Below are 19,230 nucleotides of genomic sequence, written 5' to 3' on the forward strand. Positions count from 1 at the left end.
CCAACACATAGGCCCTGCAACCATTGGCCACCAGAAGTGACGTCTCAGAAGGGAGAGCATGCGATTGACCCCTGGATGGCAAGAGAGCAGTGGATCCATTCACAAACCTTGGAGTGAACAGAATCTGCAACAAAGAGAGTACCAGGTGGGCCATTACCTGGATCAGGCTGAGTGCGTTGAGCCTCCCGAACCAGATCCTCAATCTCCCAGCAGACAGCTGCGACCAAGCAGGTAGGATATATCATGGGCTCCGGAGGGGTGGCAGCGTCCTCCTGGGAGAACTAGCGCGAGAGTGCATCCGGTTTGATGTTGCAGGATTCTGGGCGATATGTGAGTGTGAAATTGAATCCACTGAAAAATATTGACCACCGGGCTTGACGGGGATTTAAACGTTTAGCTGACTGAATATAAGCTAGGTTTTTGTGATCTGTCCAAACCAGGAATGGCTGCCCTGCCCCTTCTAAGCAGTGGTGCCACCCTTCCAGGGCGAGCTTGACCGCCAGCAGTTCTCGATCCCCGACATCGTTGTTGCTCTCAGCTGGTGAAAGGCGACAAGAGAAAAAGGCACAGGGATATAAATGATTCCGTGGTTCAAACCTTTGGGAGAGGACTGTGTAAAATTGGGGCAGAGGTGAATAGATCTTCAGTTTTTCAAAGGCCGACTGGGCTTCCGGGATCCAGCAAAACAGTCTGGAGGGACAGGTGTGTGTTATTGCTCAGGAAGAGAGCAATAACACGGCTAAAGTCTCTGATGAAACATCTGTAGAAGTTAGCAAACCCAATAAATCTTTGTAGCTGTTTCCTGTTGTTAGGTGTAGGCCACTCAGTGACTGCTTTAATTTTTTCTGGGTTGGTTTTCACCTGTCCACACCCCACAATAAACTCCAGAAAACTGACCTTGTCTGCGTGGAACTCACGCTTCTCTGCCTTCACGAACAATTTGTTCTCCAGGAGCCTCTGTAGGACCAGGGACACGTGGTGCTGGTGTTCCTGTGGGCTCTTAGAAAAGATAAGAATGTCATCCAGATACATAAACACAAATCGATTGAGGAAATCCTGTAGTACATCGTTGATTAACACCTGGAAGACTGCTGGGGCATTACTAAATATTTAAAATGTCCCAGAGGCGTTTTAAAAGCAGTTTTCCACTCATCACCTTCCCTTATGCGCGCCACATGATAAGGTCAAGTTTGGTGAAGATGGTGGCCCCATGGAGTGGCGTAAAGGCGGAATTGACGAGTGGTAAAGGATATTTGTTTTTTGATGGTGATATTGTTGAAGCCCCTAAAGTCGATGCAGGGCTGCAGTGTTTTGTCCTTCTTAGCGATAAAGAAGAATCCAGCTCCTAGGGCTGACGAGGATGGGCGGATGAGTCCTGGATGTACTGTTCCATAGTCTGTCGTTCGGGTTTTGAGGGATTGTATAAACATCTGGAAGGCAAGGGACCGCCGGGCAGGAGGTCGCAGGTCGGAGATGCGCAGTCATAAGGTCCGTGTCAGTGTACAAAACTCCATGGCTGATTATACCATGGAGTTTTGTACACTGACCTGGAACCTTGGACCAGACTTAATAGGTGGAGTGAGCCGTCAGCTTGATAGTGTGGGTTATCAAAGACTGATTTAAAGTCTACCACAAACCCATCAAAAGTCACATGGTCTAACGTAGTGTTAGAAAATTTTGCTTCTACCCACTGGAGTGCTCTCCCCTCAATAATCCACACATTTACTGCATTTTTGCAGCGTCTGATATAAAACAGGCTGGACGTTGTTGAAACATGGAGGATGGGCTGACCTGAATATGGGTCTAGACCGGTGCCTCTCGATTCTTGAGAGTGTGATGCCGCAGAAGCTGAAGGCGGGAGAGCAGAGTGGAGACCTGGTTGGAGAGCTGGGTAACTTGCTGAGTCAGAGTGTGGTTACATTTGAGCAGGGTCCGGATGGTTTGTTCATGTTGTCCAATGATGACTCCATGATAAGAAAAACGTCCAGTGTAGCATTTGATCCGGCCCTGAGTCTGATTGGTCCATGCTGGCCAGATCGTTCTATTGTAACGACTGATGGGGGACCAAAGAGACAGCACTCTGGGAACAGTTTAATAATGTTTATTTTACAGTTTTTAAATGTGCAAATGAAGGTAGATTAATCAGATAGTTGAGAGCGGGGTTGTTTGCAGTAGTCCAGGAGTAGATTGTGGGCAGTGGGGTCAGAGATGAGGTGAGCAGTACCGGTAGAAGTGAGCTGGGTGGGTGTGAAGTTTGTACCGGTCGTGGAGAGCTGGGTCGGAGACAGAGAAGCTGAGCGGGTCCAGGGAGCAGGATCTGATGAGGAGCAAAAACGTCCAACTTAGAAATGAGTAGGAAAATGCAAAAACAAGAGACTGAGCCGAGCAGAGCTGTACCACTGTGGAGTGTCAGGTCCTGGCTCCCTTTGTCCTCCCCAGGTGCAGCTTGATTGGCAATTAATTGCAGATTTATTTATTTATTTTATGTAACCTTTATTTTACCAGGCAAAACATTAAGAACAATTTCTTATTTACAATGTTGGCCTGGGCATGCCAGAGCAGCCAAGGGAAGGGGAGTTAACACAATTAGACACTCAACATCATTTCATTAAAACATAAAACAAACATTTATAAACAGATGTGCATGGGAAGAGCCCGAGTCTCTGTCCAGGCTCTGACACAGAAGGGAGGGGGAAAAGAGCACAAAAACACGAGGCAAACTGGGATCTTGACAATTACTGTATGTGTGACTATTTCAGTGTCTGAGCTATGCTGTGGTTATGAACAATCTTGAGTTCAAATAAGCCAGAATTCCATGGTTTGTGTGATCCACTAGAGGGTGATTCTGCACAATGTGAGCTGTATTGTCCATAGTTTTAGTCAGGGCCACCAAATATCTTGCACATCCAGGTTGAGCTTGATCATGGCTGTCTAATTTGCATGAGTAATGTTTCAAAACTCTTCTTCCTCCCCATCGTTTCTGGTATAGCACAGACTGTACAAAGGCTTGTTTTTCAACAATGTCCAGGTGGAATGGAATAGTATAATCTGGCGCACATAGAGCACACGCAGAGCAAATAGCTTGTTTTGTCTTTGTGAATGCTTCTTCCACTTCCATGTTCCATTCCAGTTCTGCTGTTGGATTGTGCATTACAAATGGCTTGATCACGAAGTGGAGCTGTCAGCTGGGTGTAGCCGGGTACATATTCTCTTGAATAGTTGCAGAGTCCCAAAAAACTGAGCATCTGTTGTACCATAGTTGGTTTTGGTGTTGTCAGGTTTGCATCTTTATTGCTGTCTGTTATTCCTTGGGCTCCATTTGATATTACTCGTCCCAGGAAGTGAACTGTTCTTCTTGCTACTTGAACCTTTTTCCGCTTTACCTTGTATCCTTTGGTGGACAGATGAGTCAGGAGCTTGACAGTGGCTTGTAGCACATCTTGAGATGTTGGACCAACTATGAGGATGTCATCCACATACTGGATTAGAGTGCATTTTGAGTTCAGAGTGAGATCGGTCAAGTCTTTTCTCAAGAAATGATTGAAATATCCTGGAGAATGTTTCCATTCTTGTGGCATCTGAGCATAGGTGTATTGTTTCCCATTGAAGGTAAATGCAAAGCATTTTTGTGATTCTGGAGCAATGTTGATGGTGAAAAAGGCATGGTGTGATTCTCCTGCTGTGACTTCATTTATGGGTCTGAAATCTTGCACTATGTGCCAATTCACAGGGTCAGATTTTTTCACGGGGAACAGTGGCATGTTATATTCAGAGTGTGTTTCATGAATTACTCCAGCCATCAGGAGTCCATCAATTGCCTCTTGTATGCCTGCCATGTGTTCTAATTTTAGTGGATACTGAAAAATAGGACGGTCTGTAGTTAACTCAACACAAACCACGTGTTTAGCCTGTCCTGCGTCATTGGGGTGTGTCATCCAGATGTGATTTAGAACTTGATTTAAATATTTTTCTGAGTGATTTTCATGAGTTCTGTGTCTTGTTTGCTTGGATGTTATGTCTCCCATGTCTTGAGGCAGAATGATTTTGAAAATGTGGTTGTTATCGTTGTAAAATACCTTTAGTTGCACTGTTGGTTCATAGTGTAACATGGCTGCCAGTTTTGTCATTGGTCCCAGTGATTTCTAGGTGTGACTCTTTTAGATTGCCAGGGACACATGCACTTTCTTCACCCTCTCTGTAGTAGGGCTTCAGTTCTTCAGGTAGAGTGACAGTCAGGGCCATTCCTTGTGGTCCTAGGTACAGACATGAATATGTTATGTGGAATGTCTGTCCATTGACTCTGTCCCAGGCTTGATCATGTGTGTCATCTTCCAGATCAGTGTAATACATCGTTGCATGCAGCAGGTCGTGTTACTCTCTCAAAGGTTAGATTGATTTTGCCCATGTCTTGTATGTTTGCCATAGATGGGAGGCTGCATTGCCTGCCTCTGGATCAGTTAGGACTTGTGTCCAGTAGACTGTGGTGGGTGCTTTCAAATTCTATCACATCAGGGGACAAGTATAAAATCTTGATGTGGTTCTTTGGTTCCAATGTGATAGTCTGTGATTTTGTGAGTAGCTTATGTCCTTCTGGACAGAAAACTAGAGACAATGAGAGTTTGCACATAACATCTCTTTTGTAGAGCAAGATTTCGCAGCCTGGTAGATATAGAAATTGATGTTCAGTAGTTAAATCCTTCATGCTTACTGCCAGTGGTTAAGTGAAGTGTTTTGTTTCTAATTTCCGCAAATAGCTGGAAATGGACATAGTCTTCGTGGTCAGTGGAGTAGTCCATATTGTCTTGGACTTTGTTGTGTCATCATGGTTGGAGCTGGTTGTATCTGTGGTTGGACCTGCTGCATTAGCAGCTGAGCATTTTGTGTGAAATTTTGATTGTACCCCTGTTGTGGCTGAACTTGATTGCATCCATGTTGTGGCTGAATTTGTTGTCTCTTGACCAATGCCCAATTCCCCCACTTACGTAACATTGATTGGGTTGCATATTCATGTTTTACTCCTCTTCCTATTGCTCCTCGTCCACTCCTTCCTCGTCCTCTTCCTCCAGGAGCTGTGTAGATTATAACTCCTGGGTACATTTGGGCTGGAGCAGAAGTTGGTGGTTGTTGTTGTACTTCTGATTGTTGGAGAAGTGGAGCTTGTTGTTGTTGTGCAGCTGGTTGTTGGACAGGTGGAGCTTGTTGTTGTTGTTGCATGACCATCTTGATTGCATCAGCAAGTTGATTGGTTGTAGCAGTTTCAGTACTTTTGTAAATTTGTTCTTGTTTTCTTTCTCTTTGACTTCCTGCAGTTTTTTGAGTTGTAATTTTAGTGTAGCCATTTCGACATTTAGTTTCTGCTCTTCATTTTCACTTGTGGACTGGAGCCATTTAGAGACAAAGTAACTGTATTGCATGTCAAATTCTTATTCTGGCTTAGAGTGGAGGCCCACTACTTCACTCAAGCGCTCTTGAACTGGTTTTGGGAGTCCTCTGACCAGAGCTGTTTGTATGTCTGGTAATCTTCACCGCTCTTCATCTGCAGGGACAGCAGTCCATCATGGAGCATAGTTGAAAAGTGTTTTTTCAGTTCTTCTGACAGGTGAAGCCTTAATGTGAACAGGCCTGTGTTACTTTGAACTGCATGAAGCTTTTCTTGTATTGCAATTGTTGTTATCTGCAGTTGTCTCATCAGTGGCACTCACAAAGGCAGTTTGTATGTCTCCCCAGCAGAGGGTTTCTCCTGGTGTGTACTTAAGCAGGGCATGGAGCCAGGCCAGTCCACTCTGGGTGATGCGTGGGAGGCTCATCATCAAGGAGTTAAAATCTTTTAAGTGGTTGGTAATGGTTGGTACAGTGGCGTATGTCCTGGTATTACTCTCAGTGGTGCAATGTGGGCTTCTCCTGGTGTTTCTCCTGGGCCCCAGTCCAGCAGGTCAGTTGATGGTTCTTGTTGTTTTCCATGGAGGGGCGTTATTGGTCTATTTATGGATGTGTCTTGTACGCTCTGTGATTGGCTGTGGTTCTTCTGGTTTAGCTTCTGATGGTGGCAATGTTGATGGTGTAGCTCTTTGTTCCCGGACATGTAGCTTGCTTTTATCAAGTGGCTTCAGTATTATTTTGGCGGTTTTCTTAGGTTCGAGTCACTTGTTCTGTCACTGGTTTGTCTTGAGATTCCTTTTGGCGCACAGTGTCTGGTCAGGTCAGTCAGTTTTTGTGTTGTTACCACTTGTGATTCCAAATTGTTTGTTAGTGCATTGAGCTGGAGTTGGATATCTTGAAGTTTTTCATCTATAGGTGTGGATCCAAGTGGGACCAGGGACAAGGTTCCTCCTTTCACTCTGTGTGTTGCTCCTTGTATCATTTCTTCAGTTGTGGTGGGGGAAAACAGGTTGGCTTCTGATGGTTGGTATGAAGGTGGGTGGCTTGGTGTGGAGTCTCACAGAATTTCTTTTGTCACGTTGTCTTGCATCTTTCCAAATTTTGTGTCCAGAGGTCCAGATAGTGCTTCTTCTGGTGTTGTAGGAATGACGTTTCTGCCCATTGCCATTGTTTCTTGTGTACCTCTTAAGTACGGGGTAAACACCAGTACTTGGCCAATGCTTGTTCATGCTTTTGGATTTGGAGTTGCTTAGCCCAGATTGGGTGTGTCTGATGATACATGACGTTTGCCATGTGGTAACTCATGATTTTCCCATTGGGCATTGGTTGGGGCAAGCGTATCTTTACCGCAATGAACTAACCTTTTTGCACTATATTTACTAAACAGCGCTTTAATCGGTGTGATTTTAGCTTTAGCTTGTTTAGGACCTGGTCCTAACGAATTTGGCGCTGTACATGCTCTAGGAGCTCAGTCACTTTGATAAATTGTTGTGCCATTTCGGATGATCAATTTCAGTGTTTTTATGTTAAAATTCAAAAGAAGTAGAAGAATATTGTTAAAATTACAATGTGTTACATTTTTTACCATGTGAATATTAATTTTTTAATTTTACATTTGTACTGTCACTTTAAGAGTGTGTATCATGCAGCACGTAATCCACAATCAAAAAGTAGTTCAAAATAAGACACACACACTGCGAATTAATGTAGCTTTAAGAATGTGTATCATACAGCACTTTTAAAACCATCCAGCACACACTGCAACCTACTGTCACTCTAAGATTTTATCACACAGTACCTCTAAAATTATCTATCATACACTACAAACCAACGTTGCTTTTAAGAATGTGTCACACAGAACCTTTAAAAGCATCCAGCACACGCACTGCAAATTAATGTAGCTTTAAGAATATGCATCATGCAGCACCTTTAAAAGCATCCAGGACACACTGCTAGCTACTGTCGCTTTAAGAACGTATGACACAGTACCACCAAAACCATATATCATACATTACAAGCCAATGTCGCTTTAAGAATATGTGTCGCACAGCATGTATTTCATACTCAACAACTAGTTAAGAATATCAACAATTATTTAAGAATAAAACGCACACAATGTGGGCTTTGCTTGCCCTGTACTTAGTTACCTCAGTATTTATTCTCTGAAAATACTCGTTACCTTGGCACTCGGTGCCTTTATATTCTGGTACCGTTAGCACTTTTATTTCTTAAAACGTCTTTATTTTGTGCACATACACATTAAACTCATTCATACATTGGCATAAAGTCTGGCAAACTCTCAAAGTTAAATTTAGCAAAAAAGAATTCAATATGCAGAATTCCATATTTCTGCTTACCTTTTATTTGGGTCGACCACTACTTTGGAGAATGACAGTCAATATGGAGACTCCATGAGGTCGTCACTTCAGGCCACATATGTGCTCTCACCCGACACCTTCAGTGAAAACCCTGTAAGAAAGAAAACAAATTAAAAACAGTCAATTATTGATAATGCTCACATCCTCCACCAAGTTTCTCTGTCAGTTTTTGTTCTGTTGTTTGAAGAACAGGCTTGGGAATCATTCTGCAGATCTTTAACAGCTATGAAATTAACTCTACGCGAGTCCAACGACTAAGTGGAATATAAACTTTTTAAAAATGTATCAAAATATTTTTTGTAAAATCTTAAATATAATTTTGTTAACGTAGTTTCTGTAATTCCTGGGCCTATCCACATGAAACAAAAACTGGCACAAAGTTCAGTGTCTTTTCTGTCAGTGTAAATAAACAAAAGTGCATTTTTTCACAATAGCTTCACAAAGTGGTGCCATTATTCAACCCCAAAAGTGTGATTGTTGTCAGTGACATGGAATTAATATGGCAAATTTGTGGTGCCAGTTTCTAATAAATTATTATAAGGTTCAAGGGTTTTGAAAGAAATATCCAAAACAGAAACGAATAAACAGTAAATCGTCCCATAGAGTTACACAGTCCCCCCTGGCTCCATCTGAAATTATCACATCAGCAAATTTTAGACTGTGAATGCAACCTATTGGTACTTATGCAGCTGATGTCATCAACATTCCCTGGGGATGTGATGCTACCTGCGGCACTGCTCTGTCTGAAGCTCTGTTTTACTCCACTTTAATCTGAGCTTTATTTTAACACAATTTGACCAGAAAGAACTGATTTAGTTGGAACTACAACAGGTGAGCTGATTTGTGCTGTTACACAAGTCCCTCTTATATAACATTAGTCACCAGCTAGCATTAGCCAAATGTTTTTCAGTTAGCCACTCACCTTTATGTTGAAAGTCAAACATCTAAACAGGACCATGAGCTTGGATTGATCACAGGCTCCTGAAAATGTGTTGTGTAAATCTATTTTGTAATTTTTCTTGAACTTGATCTTTAAATTTTTTTTTTTTTTTTTTTTTTTTACAGTGTTTGCCAATGTGTGCATTGTGTCACCATGGTAACTGCTGAACATTCCACCACAGATATACATGTAGAACGCCCCCGTTGTGATGTCACTGCAGAGTATCAATTGGGAATGTAGGCAGCGGTGAAATACTCTTTAATTTCCTGTGTTTGTGTTCTCTTATAGGCAGTGTCCGTAGTAGTGCCAGACCCAGTGAACTCCACTCTGCCCCAGCCCTCCGTTCCCCCCAGGCCGCGTGCCGAGCCCCAGGCCAAGAAGGGCAAGGCTCCCCCTAAAGCTCCCGCAGACCCAGACCAAGTGTTCCCCTGCAAGAAGTGTGGCAGGTGAGGCTACTGCGGTAAAATGTTTATATTACACCTCTGCTTAATGGGCAGTAAACCTGTGTCTCTATACTTGAGGTCATCATGTTCAAATCAAATATCACTTTTACAACAATTGCAGATGCTAAAGCTGATTTATTTTGAATTACAAAGACAGTGGACATGGGAACTGAACTGAAGTAGAGTGAGCCTTATTTGGGTTGCCAGTTTCAAAGCTGAAATCCAATTGGTTTAAACCTAAAATGCCTCTCTGATCTGAATGGTCACTACCTAAACCCCAGCACCTGCAGCCAATCATGAATCAATGCTAGTGCAGCCTCTGCAGCTCAGTGAATGAATTCTGGAGGTTCTTTCACATGAGGCCTGTCCATACACTGAATATGAGGAAAACTTGTATATGTCCTCTATCTGCAGGTGAAGGCTCTGGACACACAGGTTCAGTTGTTATTGTAGTAACTTTTTAGTAAGTAAGACAGGTTATATACAGTTCCTTACATTTGTTTCTGACAAAATGAAGTTAATTCTATAAATTATTATTATTATTATTATTATTATTATTATTATTATTATTATTATTATTATTATTATTATTATTATTATTATTATTATCCCTAGTTCAGGGATAAACCATTCAGTCACCGAACAGTCTGCTAGAAATGGGGAGTTGGATGTTTTTCAAAGATTCAAACCTTCCTTTTTGTCAAACATCTGCTAAAAGGAAACTGTGAAGCTCCTGAAAATGTGAAACATGAAGGGAAAGCTGTTTCTTATTTTCAGAAGAGAAGAGAAGAATGGTCCAATTTGTACTGTCATCTTCACAAAGAGCCCAGCCATGTGTTTGTAGATTTAAGATTGTATTGTCATTGTCATAGGAAGTAATGTTTAGAGCAGGGGTGTCCAAACTTTTTTCATGAAGGGCCGCATATAAAATCACAGACAAAGCCGAGGGCCGACTGAGGGCCATAGACTGGTCGCCAATACAGTGAATGCTTCAAATGTGTGTTATTATTACAAGTTAGACTGAACCGCTAGACCTTTATTCATGCTTACATCCTCAATGGGACACATTAAATATTTGATAAGGGCTTGTTAAAGCAGATTTTCAGAAATATACAGTAAAAAGTACTGTTTAAAGAAATACAGGCTAATTCACCTGGAAGCTTGAGGGCCAAGAAAAATTGGTCTGAGGGCCGCATTTGGCCCCCGGGCCGCAGTTTGGACATGCCTGGTTTAGAGCATCAAACACTGTGGAGTTTTGATGTAAAGTGGAATACAAAAGGTGCAAGAGCATGTCCAATAACCTCATAAATAACCCCAGTGTGAACAGTAAGTGTTAGCAGCAGCATAAAGGGCATCAGCAGTAAAATGCATCATAGGGACACACAGTCAGATGGAGTTTTTTATATCATTATGCAACAATGCAAAATCCAGTTCAATGTTATTGTCTTGGTGGATGTGATTATTGTCCATGGGAGGGCCCATCACTGTAGTTTTAGATTATGTCCAATGCTCCGCCCACAAGCCTAACTCACCCATGCTCCCACATGAGAGTTCTCCATAAATGTACAAAAACATGTTACAAAACTGTAAACTACAACTTCACAAACCTGATACAATGTGCAATGTGCAAATTTATAAAACTTGAATACGTTGTTTTATGTGAATATAACGTTTTCAAAACAATATAAGGTAGCATGGTGACCTAACTATGTTATGTGTTACAGTTAATACCCTATAGAAGTAAAAGAAGTAAAACCCACTCTTTAAAAATGAAAAATGTAAGAGAAATGTTTGTTATTGATAAGAATGCATTATACATTTTAGCTAAACATAAAATGACACATAACAATTATCAGATTAAAGTTAGTGAATGATAACTAATAATGCACCAGGCAAGGCAAGTTTATTTGTACAGCACAATTCATACACAAGATAATTCAAAGTGCTTTACAGAATAAGAAAGACATTAAAATCACACAAATCAAAAGATAAATAATCACAAATAATCATCATAAATTTACCATTAAAAGAGAAGAGGCAGAATAAAAACCTTTCAGTCGTATGCACAGCTAAACAGAACTGTTTTGAGCCTGAATTTAAACATTGTCAAAGTAGAGGCCTGTCTCACATCTTCAGGAAGACTGTTCCAGGTTTTAGCTGCATAAAACTTAAATGCTGATTCCCCATGTTTAGTCCTGACTCTGGGCACCAGCAGGAGGCCGGTTCCTGAAGTCCTCAGAGTGCGAGATGGTTCATATGACACTAACATGTTGGAGATGTACTTTGAACCTAGGCCATGGAGAGACTTATACACAAGCAGAGCTGCTTTAAAGTCTGTTCTTTGAGCTACAGGAAGCCAGTGCAGAGACCTGAGCACAGGACTTATGTTCTCGTACTTCCTGGTTCTAGTCAGGACCCGAGCAACAGCGTTCTGGATGTACTGCAGCTGTGTTAAGGCACCAATCATTTTGCGAGTTTAAATATTGTGCTTTTAGAATGTTTTATATTTTATACAAGTATTATATAAGTATATATTTTTATATAAGCATTATTTGTGCCTTAAAAGCATATGTGTTTCTACCCTACCACTGAGCCACACATCATCCTTGGTTCCCATAGCCGTGGTTGGCTGCTCTTGTGGCGCACTGAGCAGTGTTTAAACTGAGAAGTGGAGCTGGTGCAGTTCAAAGGATGTTAAGGACTTTTAGATTGTGTGAGTTGAGGAGTTTATTTTTCCTGTATCTATGGTGAAAAACCTCTGAAAAGCTACAGACTTTTTACAACAATGGAATGGGCTTTCTATACCAAATATTGTAAAAGATGTTCCAGAGAAAACATTTGGAGGGAATGTTCCGACTCAAGACTGAAGAGGGTTTCCTGTTGTGTCCAGACTTCACCTGACTCTGTGATGCTGCAGGACACAGAGTATGAAGAGGAGGGACACTTGTGTCCTGAGGGCTGTTACTCACCTCACACTGGCCTGACACTGGGCCTGATGACTCTACCTGTTGAGCTGCACTAACACATTTGTTTGAGCTTTTCTGTTATTGTATTTTACTGCTCAAGTGCTTAAACAGCCCCTCGGGGACAAATACAATGATTTTGATTTAGTTTGATATCCTCTTGTTTTTTACCTTCAGAGTGTTTGGTAAAGTGAAGAGCCGCAGTGCCCACATGAAGAGCCACGCTGAGCAGGAGAAGAAGGCTGCTGCCCTCAGGCTCAGACAGCAGGAGGAGCAAAACCGAGCTAGGACTCTGCAGCCGGGATCTGGGTCTGAACAAGGACCAGGGTCTAGACCGGGATCTCGCACAGATCAGGGCAGACCACGGACTGTGGGACCATACCAGGAGCAGGGCAGTGGGGCGGAGTCCAGTGAGGCAGACGATGTTTATGATGAAGACTGGCATTAGAACCAGCCCCTCTGATCAAATCCCAAACTAGAAGGTTTACTCATAAGCATAATGAAAACACTTTGCTTTCCTGGTATTTGCTTAGGCCTGTCACAATAACACATTTAAATGTGCTATAGATTTCTTCTTTAAAATATATTATAATAAACAGTCCTGATGGCTTCATCGAGCCAGGACCTGCAGCAGGCACTGGGGCGGTTTGCAGCCGAGTGTGAAGCGGCTGGGACGAGAATCAGCTCCTCCAAATCCGAGGCCATGGTTCTCGACTGGAAAAAGGTGGTTTGCTCTCTCCGGGTGGGTGGTGAGTCTCTGCCCCAAGTGGAGGAGTTCAAGTATCTTGGGGTCTTGTTCACGAGTGAGGGAAGGATGGAGCGTGAGATTGACAGGCGGATCGGTGCAGCGTCTGCAGTGATGCGGTCGCTGTATCGGTCCATTGTGGTGAAGAAGGAGCTGAGCCCAAAGGCAAAGCTCTCGATTTACCTCAATCTACGTTCCTACCCTCACCTATGGTCATGAGCTCTGGGTAATGACCGAAAGGACAAGATCGCGGATACAAGCGGCCGAAATGGGTTTCCTCCGCAGAGTGGTCGGGCGCACCCTTAGGGATAGGGTGAGGAGCTCAGTCACACGGGAGGAGCTCGGAGTAGAGCCGCTGCTCCTACATGTTGAGAGGAGCCAGCTGAGGTGGCTCGGGCATCTGGAGGCCTCCCTAGGGAGGTGTTCTGGGCATGTCCCACCGGGAGGAGCCCCGGGGAAGACACAGGACACGCTGGAGGGACTATGTCTCTCGGCTGGCCTGGGAACGCCTTGGGGTCCCACCGGAGGAGCTGGAGGACGTGTCTGGGGTGAGGGAAGTTTGGGAGTCCCTGCTTAGACTGCTGCCACCGCGACCCGGCCCCGGATAAGCGGAAGAAAATGGATGGATAATAAACAGTAATATTGAAGACCACTTTGTACCAAAGACCCAATACACCTAAAGCTAGATAATTAATCTAAACGCTTATGCATTTATGCATTCAGAGCATCCTAATAATTAGATTATAAGCGAGTTTCACAACTTTCAGAGACCAGAGCAGAGTTTTTTCCATGACATAATGCTAATAATGCACTTCCTGATTATCAGACAATAAAACACTTCATAATTAGAAGCAGACAGTGTACACCGAATTTATTTTACAACATTCATAACTAGCGCAAATAAAATGCAAAAGCAAATTTTGAAGCTTTTTACAATGTTATAACATTCCCTAATCAAAAGCATGTCTGAAGAGGTTTGAGATGTCATCCATGCGCATATGAGTAATCTAGTGATCTCTCCCGGACCCTTCTTACTGTTAGCTGTAAAGTCTGTAAAATCATCATGCAATCATCATGCAAGGGGAGGAGCATCAGAAACGAGGGTGAAACTTTTTGAACATGTTAATACGTTGTTTTCATTTTCACAATGATAAAAGGAAACATAGTGACCTAAATATGTTATGTGTCAGCAGGTAATACATAGAAATACCCCCTCTTTAATTAGCCATTTATTGAATAATAAGTTCATATAGTTGTTATGGTGACAGGCTTAGTTCTACTGCCTCCACACACTCCCCTTCACTCAGCAGAAAGTGATGAGGTTTTTTTTATGTATTGTTTTTTTCTTCTAAAAGTTTTATATTTACATGAAATGAATGTCAAACACAACCTCACTAAGTAGACTGTGTGCAAAAGATCAAATTTTATTACACTGCAAAAGAAGGGATATCTACATTAGTTCAATAGATTGTTTTATAAAGACTACATATTTATTTCAGTATTTTTGACTGATTGGATTTAAAGGACTCATATTCTGACTTTTCAGAGCTTTTCACCATTTTATAGTTGTTTCCTTCTCATTTACCTTCTGACGCTGTATTTGGGAGTGATTCATGTTTGAACAATCTTTATTCTCCTGTATTTAAAACTTTATTGCTCCTACCATCCGCTTTGACATACTTTTCATTCTCCAATTTTATGTTCTAAAAGTGTGACAAAACAAAAAGGTCTGAAGTGGAGAGTGAACAGGGGAAGGGTGGGATCTGGAGGACTAAAGGAGAGAGTGAGGGGGAGGAGGGCGGGGTCTGGAGGACTAAAGGGGAGACCTTTATTTAACCAGGAAAGTCACATTGAGATTACTAATCTCTTTTTCAAGGGAGTCCTGGCCACAGCACAGTTACATTACATTACACACACATTTCAACACATCACAAAATTAATTCTTAAAAGCAATTACAAATCATAGACTTAATTTCCAAACCTTTCAACATAGATTTAAACTGAACTATTGAAGTCAGTTCTTGTAATTTCAAGACTTTTTGTAAATTATTCCACGTTGAAGGCGCAGAATATTGAAATGCCAGTGTCTGTGCGGACACTTGGGACAGAAAGAAGCATGCAGTTTTGTGATAGATACTCGAGGGTTCTGCCGTTAATACATTAAAGACCACTTCTTCAGCATTAGACTGATCATTGCACAAAAAGACAGTTAATATAAGATAAGATTTTACTAAACGAAAAAAACATTTCCCAGTTTGGCCATTTTTTATGTTCAAAAATTCACTTCCTGTTTGGAAATCATGGCACACTAGGGAATTCTAACTGTTACCTTGCAACCATATTGTACACTGGGCCAAAGCTCCTGTAATGTACATAGAGATTATTATTTGACAAATAAGATTGTAAGAAAACTTTAAACCTTATTTCAACAAAATAAACACATCAGTATCAGTTTATATGTGTAAATTGTGCCGAACATTTGGACATTCAACACAGAAACGCACTTTAAGACAAAATGTTTCAAGTGAATTGAAACTAGATCTTCCTTCTTTGCAGTGTATATTGTCAAAGCATTTTACCAATACAAATAAGAGCTTGTATTTATAATCTTGTTGAGAGAGTTGCAGATTTGTTATTTTTAGGCTGGTTGTACACATATTTTTTACAGCTAAGGGACCTTTTTGAATTGTACAAAAGTTTGTAAGAAAATGCCATATATTTATGATGCATTTTGCTGATCTAATACGAATGTGTGAGTGCATTATCAAAACTGTAAATTGAGAAAAAAAAATATATACATTTATATTGTTCATTACTGGTCCATGTGTCGTTTGTGTCAGAAACCTGTGGTGTAATGTGAGATTGGTTCAGCAGAGGGCGCTAGAGCTCTATTCACAACAGCACAGAAGTCTGATACATGATTTGACCTGGTCTAAGAAAGTACGAGACATGGTTAGTTTGTTAATTTATTAATGAATGTGTCAGATGCCCTACCATCCTCAAATATCCACATGCATATACACTACCAGTCAAAGCTTTGTCATTGATGTTTCTTTATTTCCATCATTAGTTACCCCGTAGATTCTCACTGAAGCATCAACATTATGAATGACATAATACGCAGTAAATAAAAAATAAACTCCTAATGAGCAAAACTTGTTTTAGATAAAAAATAAATAAATAAATGAAAATAAACAATTAAATAAATAAAATGAATATCCTTTGCTTTGATCACTGGTTTGCACTTTTGGCATCTCTTGACCCTGATGCTGTGAAGTGAAAGTCATTTCAGGAAACTTCATCATGGAGCTCATTGAGACTGCAGCACAGTCCACAAAGTAAAGGGAGGATACTCTGAGGATGAATATTGAATATAGGATTGAATATAAAATATAAAACTTTTGAGTTATGAAGCAATATGAAGTAATTGCCACAAGGGGAGTGGGCCAGGGGCGACCCTGACCAGAGGGACCATAACTCAACCCTAAGGAGCCCAGTCAGCATCACAGCACCTCCCACCCCTGTGTGATTGTGGTGGAGTGGTTACCCTGTCTCCTGCTGTCATTAAGAAGGCTGTGGGTTAGACTCCAGATGAGGGTGGGTCCTTGAGTTGAGTGGACCACACCAGTGACACTGACCTCTAAGGTCACCGATTGCAGCATAAAAGTGATCGATGTCATCCTTAGTGAGGGAACATAAATAAGGCATGTTTGTATGAGCCCAGATTCTAACCTCAGCTGTGCACCAGAGAGCAGCAACCTCACAACAACATGTATACACATTGTCAATAATTTCCATCACCTTATTTTAATGCTCAGTTTGATGATTCACTTAAGTAACACAAACTTTAATTTGCATAAAGGTTTATTGGCTCACATAGGCACCAGTCACAGGTGGATCTGGATCATGACAGTTAAAGCACATTTTGGAGGATGAATATAAAACTCGCATGACCATGGGCCAACATATCTACACTGGACTGAAGTGAATGTCCTATAAGATGCACTCTTTTGAGTTTTAAGCCAAGTTCTAATGCTGTTCCCTCCTCAAAAACGGACCCGGATTTCTGTTTTGTTTCATTCACACATATTTGAGTAATCACCTTGTGATGTCATGAAGTGGTAGTTTAAGTTAACAGCTCCTTTTACCTTTTGTTCAGTAGAAACTAGCAAGTTGAGGGCTGAAATTCTCCAAATCATTCTAGTGAAGATGTATGGAGTTTAAAAACACAATGGAGCACTTCCTGCGTTACTTCTCAATGACATCACAAGGTGAAACAGAGTTTTTTCTGTTTTGAGAGAAGAACTCCTAAATATGCAGGGTTTGTGTGTTAAACATGTGTGAATGAAACAAAACACAACTCCAGGTCTGTTTGTGATGAGGAAACAACATTAGAACAGAGATCTGTCGTAATGCTGGTTCAGGTGGGACCAAAAGGTGCAGAACTCGGAGCAAGTTTACAGTGTTTATTTACAGTTTGTGAAATACTGACAAGTATAGATCAGACCGACGAGGGGCAAGGAGCCGGGTGCGAGCCAGAGTCCGGGAATGCGTCTTGGAGAGCAGGGACAGGAACAGGGAGCAACCAGTACGGGAGACAGGAACAGGGACGGAGCCGGGGGCGATGGAGGCAGGGAGCGGGAACCAGAGAGGATAGCGGGGTGCAAGCCGGGGTCCAGGACGAGACAAGGTGGTAAAGACAAAACAGACAATACTGGAGCAGGAACACGGGGTCAGGAGCAGAACCAGAGGAAGAGGTGCTGGGACGGTCCAGGGAGCAGGAATGTTTGACACGCGGACGATCTGGCCCAGAGTGTATGGTCCTGGCTCCTCTTATCCACGGCAGGTGGCGATGATTGTGCTGATGGAATGCAGGTGTGCGCGGGTGGAGCCAGGAACTCCGCCCAGCTCCAGGTTCAGGCAGGTGAGGGAGGGGAAAAGCACACAGGGAAACAACACAGGAGACAGAAATGGGTGCATCATGACAAGATCAGAGAATAGTGTAATATGGTCCCTTTTAAGTCTTTTACAGATCCATTAATATTCTTCTGCTTATCCAGGGCCCGGGTCACGGGGGCAGCAGTCTAAGCAGAGACTCTCAGACTTCCCTCACCCCAGACATGTCCTCCAGCTCCTCTGATGGGACCACAAGGCGTTCCTAGGCCAGCCAAGAGACATAGTCCCCCTAGCGGTCTTCTCCGGGGCCTCCTCCCGGTGGGACATACCCAGAACACCTCCCTTGGGAGGCGTCCAGGAGGCATCCTGAGCAGATGCTAGAGCCACCTCAGCTGGCTCCTCTCGACGTGTAGGAGCAGCGGCTCTACTCAAAGCTCCTCCCGTGTGACTGAGCTTCTCACGCTATCTCTAAGGGTGCGCCCAGCCACCCTTAAAAACCCATTTTGGCCCCTTGTATCCGCGATCTTGTCTTGTGATTACTGTGATTACTCAGAGCTCATGACCATAGGTGAGGGTAGAAACGTAGATTGATCGGTAAATCAAGAGCTTTGCCTTTCAACTCAGCTCCTTCTTTACCACAACAGACCGATACAGCGACTGCATCACTGCAGACGCTGCACTGATCTGCCTGTCAATCTCACGCTCCATCCTTCCCTCACACGTGAACAACACCCCGAGGTACTTGAACTCCTCCATTTGAGGACCCACGCGGCGAGGGCAAGCCACCTTTTTATGGTCGAGAACCATGGCCTTGGATTTGGAGGAGCTGATTCTCATCCCAGCCGCTTCACACTCGGCTGCAAACCGCCCCAGTGCCTGCTGCAGGTCGTGGCTCGATGAAGCCATCAGGACAACACCATCTGCAAACAACAGAGATGAGATACTGTGGTTCCCAAACTGAACCCTCTCCGACCCCTGGCTGTGCCTAGAACTTCTGCCCATAAATATAATGAACCGAACTGGTGACAAAGGGCAGCCCTGGTGGAGTCCAACATGCACGGGGAACAGGTCTGACTTACTACCGACAATGCGAACACAGCTCCTGCGCCGGTCATACAGAGACCGGACAGCCCTTAGCAAAGGCCCCCGAACCTCATGCTCCCAGAGCACCCCCCAAAGGACACTACGAGAGACACGGTTGAATGCCTTCTCCTGATCCACAAAACACATGGACTGGTTGGGTAAACTCGCATGAGTATAGAGCTGGTCCAGTGAAAACCACACTGCTCCACCTGAATCTGAGGTTCAACTATCGGGATGGCTGAGGAGTGTGATTCCCCTGTAATTGGAACACACCCTCTGGTCCCCTTCTTATACAGAGGGACCACCACTCCTGTCTGCCAGTCCAGCGGTACTATCCCCGACTGCCACTTTGTAGAGACGTGTGAGCCAAGACAGCCCCACAACATCCAGAGACTTGAGGTAC

The 19,230-nt window shown here is 42.9% G+C and overlaps 1 protein-coding gene across 3 annotated transcripts in view; it reads left to right on the forward strand.

Annotated features, from left to right (window-relative positions):
- mideasa (mitotic deacetylase associated SANT domain protein a) overlaps nt 1-15,659 on the forward strand; it is a 55,729-nt gene extending 40,070 nt beyond the window's left edge. For all 3 annotated transcript variants that reach the window (XM_055232082.1, XM_055232081.1, XM_055232083.1), the window contains exons 12-13: nt 8,986-9,143; nt 12,281-15,659. In XM_055232082.1, the coding sequence (XP_055088057.1) occupies nt 8,986-9,143; nt 12,281-12,551 (429 nt within the window). In that variant the 3' untranslated portion in view covers nt 12,552-15,659. The remainder of the gene's footprint in view (nt 1-8,985; nt 9,144-12,280) is intronic.
- Nucleotides 15,660-19,230: the final 3,571 nt, after the last annotated feature.

Source organism: Periophthalmus magnuspinnatus, chromosome 24 (assembly GCF_009829125.3).
Source record: "Periophthalmus magnuspinnatus isolate fPerMag1 chromosome 24, fPerMag1.2.pri, whole genome shotgun sequence".
In the NCBI taxonomy this organism is placed as follows: domain Eukaryota; kingdom Metazoa; phylum Chordata; class Actinopteri; order Gobiiformes; family Gobiidae; genus Periophthalmus; species Periophthalmus magnuspinnatus.